The sequence below is a fragment of the Siphateles boraxobius genome, unplaced genomic scaffold (genome assembly GCF_051911475.1).
Source record: "Siphateles boraxobius isolate OS27281-9 unplaced genomic scaffold, OSU_SipBor_1 6, whole genome shotgun sequence".
Classification (NCBI taxonomy): Eukaryota; Metazoa; Chordata; class Actinopteri; order Cypriniformes; family Leuciscidae; genus Siphateles; species Siphateles boraxobius.
The window spans coordinates 25,002,559-25,015,072 of record NW_027509186.1 but is presented as its reverse complement, the minus strand read 5'-3'; the positions used below and the strand labels follow the sequence as shown (position 1 = coordinate 25,015,072).

General features: G+C 39.1%; 1 protein-coding gene across 1 annotated transcript in view; it reads left to right on the top strand.

The window, feature by feature from the left end:
• slc35f2l (info solute carrier family 35 member F2, like) overlaps positions 1 to 10,424 on the top strand; it is a 29,576-nt gene extending 19,152 nt beyond the window's left edge. Inside the window, exons 2-9 of the mRNA XM_077208332.1 lie at positions 7,269 to 7,357; positions 7,684 to 7,859; positions 7,995 to 8,122; positions 8,665 to 8,824; positions 8,915 to 9,071; positions 9,165 to 9,217; positions 9,309 to 9,463; positions 9,915 to 10,424. Of these exons, the coding sequence (XP_077064447.1) occupies positions 7,281 to 7,357; positions 7,684 to 7,859; positions 7,995 to 8,122; positions 8,665 to 8,824; positions 8,915 to 9,071; positions 9,165 to 9,217; positions 9,309 to 9,463; positions 9,915 to 10,175 (1,167 nt within the window). The 5' untranslated portion in view covers positions 7,269 to 7,280 and the 3' untranslated portion in view covers positions 10,176 to 10,424. The remainder of the gene's footprint in view (positions 1 to 7,268; positions 7,358 to 7,683; positions 7,860 to 7,994; positions 8,123 to 8,664; positions 8,825 to 8,914; positions 9,072 to 9,164; positions 9,218 to 9,308; positions 9,464 to 9,914) is intronic.
• The last annotated feature ends 2,090 nt before the right edge of the window (positions 10,425 to 12,514 follow it).

Below are 12,514 nucleotides of genomic sequence, written 5' to 3'. Positions count from 1 at the left end.
ACGCTACAAAAAGAAGAAACGTGCGAGGGCTAATTTCTATAAAGATCCATTCAAATTCATAAAGAAGTTATTCACCAGTGAGAAGAATGGCACTTTAAAAGCATCTAGGGTTGAGCTAGAGAGATATTTGGAGGAAACGCATACAGATGCAAAAAGGCATGAGCCTATGTCAATTCCGTCAGACATCCCACCTGTCAATCCACCAGAATACCAAATGGAGGTCTGTGCACCTAAGTGGAAAGAGATAGAGCAGGTTGTGAGAAAGGCAAGGGCTTCATCATCTCCAGGGCCTAATGGAGTTCCGTACAGAGTGTACAAGAGTGCTTCAGGAGTTCTAAGGATTCTGTGGAAATTGATAAAAGTGGCTTGGGAAAAGCAGGTTGTACCTAGATCATGGCGCCGAGCAGGGGGAGTATTTATACCCAAAGAAAAAGATGCTACAAGCATCAGTCAGTTTCGCCCTTTTTCACTATTAAACGTCGAAGGCAAAATTTTCTTCAGCATTATTTCTCAGAGATTGTCAACATACCTATTAAAGAATGGCTTCATTGACACTTCAGTTCAAAAAGCGGGCATTCCAGGATTCTCAGGATGCTTAGAACATATCAGTGTTATCTGGCAACGAATACAATCAGCTAAAAAGGAGAGGAAGGAGCTCCACGTGACATTCCTGGATTTGGCTAATGCATATGGTTCAGTGCCACATGAGCTTCTTTGGGCATCATTTGATTTTTTCAGGGTACCGATGTCGATAACAAATTTAGTGAAAGCCTATTTTGGAGATTTGCAATTTAGTTTCTCAACTCCAGAATTCAGCACTACATGGCAATGCTTAGAGGTTGGAATAATGGCAGGATGCACCATTTCTCCACTGGCTTTTACCATGGCAATGGAAGTAATCATTAGGGCATCAAAATGGGTAGTGGGAGGAGAGCGCTTGGCTTCTGGGATGCGACTACCACCAATCAGAGCATACATGGATGACATGACAACCATGACTACAACGGTAGCCTGCACTAATCGGTTATTGGGGAAGTTAACAGATAATATTGAATGGGCACGAATGCAATTTAAGCCCTCTAAATCAAGGAGCATCTCAATAGTTAAAGGCAAGGTAGTAGATAAAATATTCTTCATTAATGGTGAGGCAATACCAACAGTTTCTCAGAAGCCAGTGAAGAGTCTAGGGAGATGGTACGATGGGGATCTAAAGGACACAGTTCGAGTGGGAGAAGTTAGACGACAAGCATTGGAAGGGTTGAAGAGCATAAGCAGCTGTGCTCTACCAGGCAAACTAAAACTCTGGTGCTTTCAGTTTGGTCTACTGCCAAGGTTGCTGTGGCCACTGACTGTGTACGAGGTTTCTTTGACAACAGTGGATAAGCTGGAAGCGTTAATAAGTTCATACATCAGGAAATGGTTGGGAGTTCCACGCTGCCTCAGCAGAGTGGGACTTTATAGTAAAGGAGTATTGCAGCTGCCAGTCTCTGCTTTAACCGAGGAGTTTAAGTGTGCCAAGGTCAGACTGGAAATGACTTTAGCAGAGTCACGCGACAAATGTGTAAGGGAGGCAGCCCCTGTGGTAAAAACTGGTAGAAAGTGGTCAGCAAAGAAATCTGTAGTAGAGGCAAAGGCTGACCTTCAAATTGGGGATATCGTGGGACAGGTACAGCATGGAAGAGGGGGTTTTGGGCTCAGTTTAGCTCCTCCTAAATGGCACAAGGCAGGCCCAGCTCAAAGGAGGAAGCTGGTAGTCAACGAGGTGCGAAAGCAGGAGGAGAGGATGAGATGTATAAAGGCCATTTCCCAGGCCAAGCAGGGAGAGTGGATGAGATGGGAGAGTGTGGAACAACGAAAAATGGGCTGGCAAGACCTTTGGTCAATGGAAGAGAGTAGGATCAGTTTCCTTATTAGGTCAACATATGATGTTCTCCCATCACCGCAGAACCTAAACCTCTGGGTAGGAGAGGATCCCTCTTGTCCTTTGTGTTCATCACCTGCCACATTAAGGCACATTTTGACAGGATGTAAGGTGGCTCTTAGCCAAGGTCGGTTTACTTGGCGCCATGACCAAGTATTGCGATGTTTGTCTTTAGCATTGGGAGGCAAGCGTAGGATGACCAATAAGTTGCCGCCTGTTCTAGCAAAACATTACATGCAGAAGACAATATTCCTCCGCCCAGGCGAGCAACCACCAAGAAAAGGAGCTAACACCAATTCTCGCCCAGGACAACTGGAAGCTACTAGGGACTGGAAGATGCTGGCTGATCTTGATCAACGGCTTATTTTTCCACCTGAGATTGCCACCACTAACCTACGACCAGATATTGTTTTGTGGTCTGGATCAGCACGCATTGTTCAACTGATAGAGTTAACAGTGCCATGGGAGGATGCGGTAGATGAGGCATATGAGAGGAAGAAACTGCGGTATGCTCATCTGGCCACTGAAGCAGAACAGCGAGGATGGAGAGTCCAGGTTTATCCAGTGGAAGTGGGTTGTCGAGGTTTTGTGGCACACTCTACAACCCGGTTCCTCAGAGACGTCGGATTCAGTGGTCAAGAGTTGCGTCGCACAGTAAAGAACTTATCTGAAGCAGCAGAAAGGAGCAGCAACTGGCTGTGGTTGAGACGGAAAGATTCTAGCTGGCTGAGTACAGGCCGCCATGCTACGGTTTCGTAGAATTCTTGAAAACTTGAAGGGTGTTGGTTTATTTGTATAGGTTGTATAGTATTTACAGTCATTACGTTCCTGTGTATATTGCGTGAATGACGGGATGTTGGGCAGATATTGTGTTTTGTGGTAGGTGGTATGCCATACGGAACCGTTGCCACTGAAACTGCATATTAACGCACCAGTGGGGCTCGACAGCCTTAGTCAAACAGGTTGGCGCGTATGGTTGGGTTGCGGAGAGATTGTGAGATTGTGGTTAGGTCTCAGCAGCACTGTTGGTTTATTTGTAGAGGTTGTATAGTATTTACAGTCATTACGTTCCTCTGTATATTGCGTGAATGACGGGTGGTTGGGCAGATATTGTGATTTGCGGTAGGTGGTATGCCATACGGAACCGTTGCCACTGAAACTGCATATTAACGCCCCAGTGGGGCTCGACAGCCTTAGTCAAACGGGTTGGCGCGTATGGTTGGGTTGCGGAGAGATTGTGAGATTGTGGTTAGGTCTCAGCAGCACTGTTGGTTTATTTGTAGAGGTTGTATAGTATTTACAGTCATTACATTCCTGTGTATATTGCGTGAATGACGGGTGGTTGGGCAGATATTGTGTTTTGCGGTAGGTGGTATGCCATACGGAACCGTTGCCACTGAAACTGCTATTAACGCACCAGTGGGGCTCGACAGCCTTAGTCAAACGGGTTGGCGCGTATGGTTGGGTTGCGGAGAGATTGTGAGATTGTGGTTAGGTCTCAGCAGCAAGAGGGAAGTAGAGGTCAGTAAGCTGGGCTGAGTTGAGTGGGGGACGGAGGGGGGTGACTCTGGGACGCCAGAGTCACTGTCGAGCCCTCTTGAGGTGTCGTGGGCTAGTCGACGAAACACTGAGGACGGAAGGTGCCCACTTGAAGACCCTAGAGATGTTCCCTACTCCGCTCAATCCAGAGGGTTGTTATGGGGGGACCGCACTGTGGTTGCAGCCGTTGTGTGTGCTGACGCGCAAATACACTATTAACACCAGACAGAAGGAGATTCACGTCACCAGATGGAAAGAAGCGTAGATGGACGGAGAAGCATAGGTTACTGTAAAGCTACGTCTTAGTTGGTGCTTATCTTGGCGAAAGCCGAGTACAAATCAGCATGAAGTTTTAACATCTACTCTCGTGTAATGGAAATCATAATGCAATGACATCATATTTCACTTTATATTACAGAAGAATTAAGAGTAATCCCTTTAATTAAATTACAGTTTTTAGATTACTTGGTAATTACACCCAGCACTGTATAACAGTAATTAAAATGTAAACTTACGCATTGACTTGAGAAACTATTTTCTCCCAAACTAACTCTCTCGATCGCCGCTGCTGCCCTGTTGCTTAAAAAAAATGTTTGCGTACTGCTGGTGAGAAATATGCAGACCTCTTTTTGTCTGGCGCTGTTACCATGGTGACTCATAATATCTGTGCTCCATTGATAATGGCTTTTTATAGTTGTGGTGCACGCGCTTAACTCAGATTCAGTCAACTTAGAGTTGATTGAACTTACTCATTTCAGCTGTTCTGAAACCGAAAACTCAGAGTTTCCCATCTCAGGGTAAGTCAGCTCAAATTCAAGTTTTTACTCAGAGTTGGTTGAACCTCCTTATTGAAACAGGCCCCTTATCTTACTTTTTCTTGGCTTTCTCTGCCACAAAAATTGTTATACAAACACACGGTTACAGCAGCCAAAGAAAAGATAACGCAAAAAGAAAGGGAACAAAGAGCTCAACTACTGTAAAGCAAACACTGATCACCACAATGATGACTTCAAATGAAACAAATATCAACATCTAAACCTCTGTTAATTCTCACTAAGATCTTCTATAGATGTCTGACAGAAATAGTCAAAGTATCTGTATGTTATGTCTGTGATTAAGGGCATTAAGTGTCTGAGCCAGAAAGTCTTTCCTTCAGATCTGGTTCTCTCACGATCCAAAGATGTGTTCTTTCGATAAATTAAACTTTTTGAATATTTATTTCTACATTAATATATATATATATTTTTTTTTAAGGAATGAGTTGGAGTGGATACTGAATTAAGAGGTGCTCAGCAGAGGTGGACAGCAACAAAGTAGGCCTACATTTACTTGAAAACTGTACTTAACCCTTTACCGCATGGTGTTGCCGTATGGCAACATACTCTTTGTGTTCATTTCATTGCCAATGTTTCTTTAAGAAAACATTCTAACGTTATTTTGTTGGAATGAGAAGACCTTAGTTTAGCCAATGATGTGCTTTGGTTAAGTCACATGACATGCAATTTTTTTCTGTGGCGCGATTTTTGACAGACTGCCGTCTCTTGTCGGTAGTTGCTGAAAGCAATCTAGAACGTCAGTAACAAACAAGGACCATCCCATATCACATACATAAAAAAAATCAAAACATCACCTCAGTTAAGTTATGATGACATAATCACCAAAAAAAAAGGCTTTATGAAATCAGTTTTTGGTAAATCGATCAAATGTCTGTGTTGCCAAGCGGCAACACAGTGCAATAGTGGAATGACATTATTGCAATAGTTTAGCTAGCTAGACAGGTCAGCTGCAATCTGTTAAGCTGTAGCAATAACAACATTAATGCTAGTGATATAATGTTGATTTGTCATAGGTTAAGGACTGCCAATATGGAAAGCTGTTTGAACTTTTATTCATTTCCAGGATATGAATTCTTGATATCTATAATTGTATTTTCACTAAAATTTCACCATAGGCTGCCATTCAGAATCAATTGTTGATATCTATAAATGATTCTTACTAGTAGAAATATAATTTTGATATCAATCATTTCTTTGTTAGTAAATATGTTAATTCCTGATATCAATAATTCAAATTTCACTAGTTGAAATGTCTATTCTTGATATCAACAATTGAATTGCTACCAGTAAAAAAATCATTTTTGATATCTGAAAATCTGATATCAATATTATTTTAGATATCTAAAATGTCTAAAATTCTTACTGGTAACAATCACATTCATGATATCAGTGAAAATTAAATTATTGATATCAAAATTGCCATTGTTATAGTAGAAATCTAATTCCTTATCAATAACTATCATTTTACCTAGTAAAAATGTAATTGTTGATATTAAGAATTAGTATCCTGGAAATGAATAAAAGTTAAAACGGCTTGTCATACTGCCAATGCATTTGTAGGCTATTACGGAAAAAAATCTAATTTAAATGTCTTTTTTTTTTTCTAAAAAAATTCCACTGTTGTACGTTGTTGCCGTATGGCAACATATCATAACGGACCTTAAAATAAATTTTTTTTTTTTAAAAATGGCACTTCAAGTTAAGCCATTCTAAGAAAATAAAAAGAGTCAAATATTTTTTTCTACAGGTCTATCATAATGCGTGCGGTAGAGGGTTAAGTACACTTTTTGAGTATCTGTACTTTACTTGCGTATTATTTTTCTGGAAACTTTTTACTTTAACTTCACTACATTTGAAAGACAAATATTATACTTTTTACTCCACTACATTTCTGTCAATGTCCTTGAGTTGAATGTAGTAATGTCAGTCAGTACATGATTTTAGTTGCAGGGTCTTCATTTTGGTTGGAAACATCAGAACCCGATGTCGGGTTGACGTCAACATTTTTGTTGGAAATGAAAGTCAGGTTGACGTCAGAACCCGACTGATGTTCTTAATGTTTAGACTCTTGATGTTTATAATCAGAGTCTAAACTGATGTTGTTGGGGTTGAAAATTTTCATTTTCAACCACAATACAACGTCTGTCCAACATTGGAGATTAACGTCAATCTGACGTTGGATTCTGACATCAACATGATTTCCATTTTCAACGTTGGGTTTGGTCTTCTAAATGCGAATTTTGTCATTGTTTTAGAGCACACTAGCTTATAGATAACAGTAAGGCTAACATATTCATACTAAAAACCAAAAAACTTTAAATAGGGCATTTGAGGGAACAGCCATTTGGGTATCCGAAACAATTGTGGACGTTATTGAGTGCACTTATTCAATCTCACATTCAATCCCACAACTGGAACTGTGTTCTAGAAATTAATTTGATATTGATATGAGGGTAGATATGCATAGATTCAGAGGCATAAGGTTCTGTAAGTATTACATCAATGCAACAATAATAAAACAATGCATTGACATTTACTTTTTACTTCTGGTACTTAGTACTTTTAAAAAACGAGTACTTCTGTACTTTGACTTAAGTAAAAATAGGTCTTTACAACTTTTACTTGTGACGGAGTAATATTTGACCAGTAGTATCTGTACTTTCACTCAAGTAAAGTTGTGTACTTTGTCCACTTCTGGTGCTCAGCGACAGCTATTAAACCTCTGCTGGTCACCTGTCGTACTCACTCCAGGGCAGTTACTCTCATCGGTGTCTCTGGAAGACAATCAGAGTCTAAACAGGTTAACTGTTTGTAATGTGAACTCTTGTCCTCTAATTCTCTCCAGAACCTAAGCTTAAAGTTCAACATTAACCCACAGTGAATTCAAGATCCCTACAGCTATGTACTTTGTTTCCTAAACTGTAAATGATTGATCTTATTATTCACTGAGATTCTGTCTCAAAACTCCATAGAGGAGACACAAGATGCCTCAGGAGCAGCTGGACACTCTCTGCCATAAAATAAGAGAAGGACTGCCTAAATGGAGGGATATTTTCACATGGTGAGTGGATGCAAGTTTACATTCAGTGGTGTATATATACTGTACTGTATATATACTGTATATATATATATGTAAGTCTAAGGCCAAACTTGAAAATCTTTTTTATAGATCATTCTCAAGTCATGCTGTATAAAATGATCATCAGGGTTTAGTGTTATTTTAGTATTATTTATACTATTATAGTATTTATTAATATTTTGAACAAGTATGTGTACGTGATAATTAGAATGCCAGATGGTTCAGAGGATTTATTAATAGTGCATGATGGACCGGCCTCAAAACCTTCATCAAATGGTGAACAGTTATTCAAGCAATGTTCATTGCAGGCAACTGTTCAAAACTCTGCTGATGGGTCAAGGCCTCTCCGCACTGATCTGTGGGACTGCTGTTACATCTCAGTATCTGGCGTCCATTTATTACCTTGATACACCCATGTTGCAGAGCTTTATTAATTACAGCCTCCTAGGCATCACTTACACCATGGCACTGATCTTCAGAAGAGGTATTTGATCACAAATCCATCAGTAATTATTTTAGTTGTTGCGTTTCATTCTTAATCAACCATTAAACATTTTTCAGAATAACTACTACTGTTTTTTGGACATGTAATATTCAGGATGCCTCTCTTTTAATGTAGGTGATGGCAATATTTTGCAGATATTAAAGACAAAATGGTGGAAGTATCTATTGTTGGGACTGATAGATGTGGAGGCGAATTACGCAGTGGTGAAAGCATACCAGTACACCACATTAACTAGCATACAGGTAACAACTTTTTATGAATGTGTTGATATATGGTGTGTTTACATAAACTACCATTCAAAAGTCTTGGGTCAGTAAACCATTTTTTTTAAGTCTCTTATGCTCACCAAGACTGCATTAGTTTCATGAAAAATACAGTAAAAACAGTTATGTTGTCAAATATTATTCCAATTATTCTATTTTAATGCATTTTAAAATGTAATATATTCCTGACAGCAAAGCTGAATTTAAATGTCACATGATCATTCAGAAATTATTCTAATATGCTGATTTAGTGCTTAAGAAACATTAGCATTTTCAGGATTTTTTGATAAATCCTATTTATTTTTATTTGGAAAAAAAGTAATATTAAAGATGCTTATACTCTTTTTTTAAATCAATTTTATGCTGAATAAAAGTATTTATTTTTCCCCCAAAAAAACCTAAACTTTTAAATGGTTGTGTAGGTCCTTAATTTACTGGATCTGTCACTCACTTGTAACACATTGCAAAAGCAGAATCTGATTAAAATTCTCAAAGCAAGTTGTTGTTTGACTGCATTTCAGCTTCTGGACTGCTTTATTATCCCGGTTTTGATGATCTTGTCCTGGTTCTTCCTGAAGACCCGTTATAGGATCATTCACTATGTAGCTGTATGTATATGTCTGGCTGGTGTGGGAGCCATGGTGGGAGCGGACATCCTCGCTGGCCAGGACCTGGGATCTAGTGAGGGGCAAGCTGCTTCTCCAGAACATAATTTAGCATAGAACCTAACATAAGTCAAACCGTGCCCATTATTTATTCCTGTGTCAACAGCCAGTGATATTCTCCTCGGTGATGGTCTGGTTCTAGTCAGTGCCACTCTATATGCCATCTCTAATGTGTGCCAGGAATACACGGTGAAGAATCTGAGCAGGGTGGAATTTCTGGGAATGGTCGGCCTCTTCGGGTCAATCATCAGTGGAATACAACTGTAAGATGTGTTGATGAACTTCAAGAAAACAGTAGACCTGTTGATAAAAGTCAGTGCTACATCATCTGCACTGTTGTGTTTTGTCACTTGCAGAGGGATTCTCGAACATAATGAAGTGTCTAAAATTAAGTGGACATGGGAAATTGGTAGAGTACTGCAATGTGAAATTAAAGTACTTTCCATTTACAGTGTGTCGATGACCTCATCTGAGGTTTGATTTTTGTGTTCTCTCCTCAGCTCTGCTCTTGGCTGGATATGCGCTCTGCATGTACGGCTTCTATAGCTTCATGCCTGTGGTGATAAAGATGACCAGCGCCACAGCTGTTAATCTGTCCTTACTCACTGGAGACATATTCAGCCTGTTTTGTGGGCTCTTTTTGTTCCAATACAATGTGAGTACACACACACACACGCACGCACGCACGCACGCACACACACACACACACACACTGTCTGCAGGACATCACTTTTGGCCACTAGTTAGTTAATTAAAAATCATAAAGTTAAAACAATATTTTTTAGTCTTATTTTGCTGATGATCTCTTTAATGCTGACAGCACAAGTGGCAGAAGTATCTATGTGTCCTTGTATTCTTATCTCAAATATTCCAGGTCATTGTGACCTGGAGCTTTATATTTCTTTAATGTGTGAAGGTTTTGTAAGTGCCCTATGTCCCCTGCTTATAAAAAACGGATCTTGGCTATTCACAGTATAGGCTACTTTTTTTGCACTCCTTTATATATTTTATTTTCTACAACCACTCCATCAATGTTGAATAAAAAATAAATACATTGTATGACTGTGGTAACTTTTTTCAGTTCATTCTCACATGTTCTTCCTCAGTTCTCAGGACTGTATATCGTGTCATTGGTGGTGATCTTCATTGGTTTCATCCTGTTTAACACCGTCCCCACACTGAACCGAGCTCTTGCCCCAGCGTCTGAAGACGAAGGTTGTGACAATCACGCCGCAGAGTTTGATAACAACAGCATTCAAGGCTGTGTGGATGAGATAAGCAGTGCTCAAGCAGAGCAAGATCAAACCAAGAGCCGGCTGAATGAAAGACATTCAGCATGTGTTGTCATAAACAGTGTTCAAATGTAGTTTTGATAATTCCATGGTAAAACGGACTAGAACTTTTTATAATTTATATTCATTATATTTTAATAGTGGTTTATGATGATAGATCAAATGTGACAATGAATAAACTGAATATGACGTAAATGTTTTTATCTCATTACATTTTGTGTATTATCTCATTGTTGTCCCAATGTATTTGTTGTTGATATTTATTTTATTGAGAAGAGCTTTGTGAAATGTAAACCTCAATAAAGCAAAACATTGTCAGCCATATTAAGAGGGATGGGTTTATGTTGATTACTCAAATGAATTGAAATGCAGTAATATATTACATCTTACATCTTGGGAATTATAATAAATATTATGGTATCATAATTATATCTTTACAAGCACCAGATCTGTGTTTATGCAAAGTTACCTCATTTAATGTTCCTGTTGTAGCCTACATTTTGCATGTCTCATAATTACCGTAAAACTTCAAATAATAGCCGAGTCCCAAATAGACGCCTGTCTCTTTCACACGCCTGGTGTGGCGACAGGTTTGGGTAAATAAAGGCCTGTCTCACTCTCAAATAGAGGCCGGGTCTGTTTTTTAATTTCGGATTGTATTTAATCTTCTAAAACCCTTCAGATTGTCCGCTTTTTGGCGCCTCCAAAGCAAATTTGTGTCCCGCCAGAGCCTTTTTTGATCGGTGAGTGATGAAATAAATTGACTGCTGCGCTTGACAGGGCGCAATCGAGCAGAGAGAGAGAGAGAGCGCGCCCCGGCCGCGCGCGCGCGCACTCTCACGTCTTCAAACAACACGAGCGCTCTCTTGCTCTCTCTCCCTCGCGCATATTAAACAAAATCAATTGACACGATAGTAAAAGGTCGGAAGACCGCAGTTTCACGTGGAGCATTTGGAGATTTTTAGAGATTAGAGACTCTAGGAACAACATCTCAACACTAAATTATAAAGGCCTGTCTCATATAGACGCCTGTCTCAAATACAAGCCGGTGCAAGTTCGAAGATTTGGGAAAATAAAAGCCCGGGCTATTATTTAAAGTTTTACGGTAATACTTTTTAGTGTTTTCCAATGTGACTATTGGAAATGTGAGATGTATAAAGTATTAACATAATATTTGCAGAGAAATAGGTGTTTATTTTAATAACTACTTATTTGTTAGCAGCTGCTTAAATTTAAACTTGTGATTTTAACCTGGAATTTTACAATATTCTCCACTACAATATTCCTCACATGGTTTGGTTAAGGTGGGCAGCGTCAGTCTCCACACTAAGATATTGAAGTCCTGTCCAAACATTAAAACCAAGGTGCATAAATCAGTTCTCCTTTTTCAAATGCTATGAATCACATATTGACTAAGTCAGATAGGAATCATTTTTGTGACCTGATATTTATCTCGATTTCAGCCAAACCCTCTTTGCTGGATGATCACCAGGGGTGAAAATGAATGATGTGATTTTGCTTTGTCATCTCATTTATACTAAATGCCCGAATGCATTCCATTCACAGATGCTGATGCTCTTCATCTTGCTCACCACAAAACCCCTGTTTCTTTTTCACTTGTGTAAATGGAATACTGTGTATAAATACGAATTAATAGTGTTAATCAAAACTATTTAATGTAAGGCACGCAAAGACCATTTCCTCCTCAGCGTAAAAAATAAAAAGGTAATTCTGAGATGAAATTGTGAGTCACACTCCGTTACGAAGTCATATTTGGGAGATATAGTCACACTTAGCCTACCTTTTTATTTTTTCTACTCTGAGCCACATTTTAGAGGGCTATATTCAATTACATACAATTTGACTGTCTGATTAGAACTGATCTACGAGAACAGAACAAGGGGAAAGTTCACCCTAAAATGAAAACTTTCATTATTTAGTCGACTCACCCTCGCATCATTCCAAACTTGAGATGTAGCAGAATGTCGGAGTTGCTCCCCTCTACAATGAAAGTGGATGATGACCAATGGCTGAGCTTTAAAGTTTTTTTTCTTTCAGTTTAGTTATTAAAGTTCAGTTCCAACCCTGCTCCAACACACCAGCTGATTATTTACAAGAAGTCCTAACACATTATTTAGTTGGTTGGTTGTTTCAGGTGTGTTAGGGTTGGAGCTAAATATTACATTTTATATACCAACATGACTCACAACATTTGTTGGGTTTAATTGTTTAACAACTGAAAATCAGTTTTCTTTTTCATGTAAACTAGCCTATATGGCTTTGCTCAAACTGTCGAACAGATGTAGTTTGTTAAAAGTGGAGGTTTAAAAAATATTGTACACATTTAAAGAGATAGTTTACATAAAAATGAAAAGTCTGTCATCATTTAGGCTACTCAACCTCATGTCGTTACA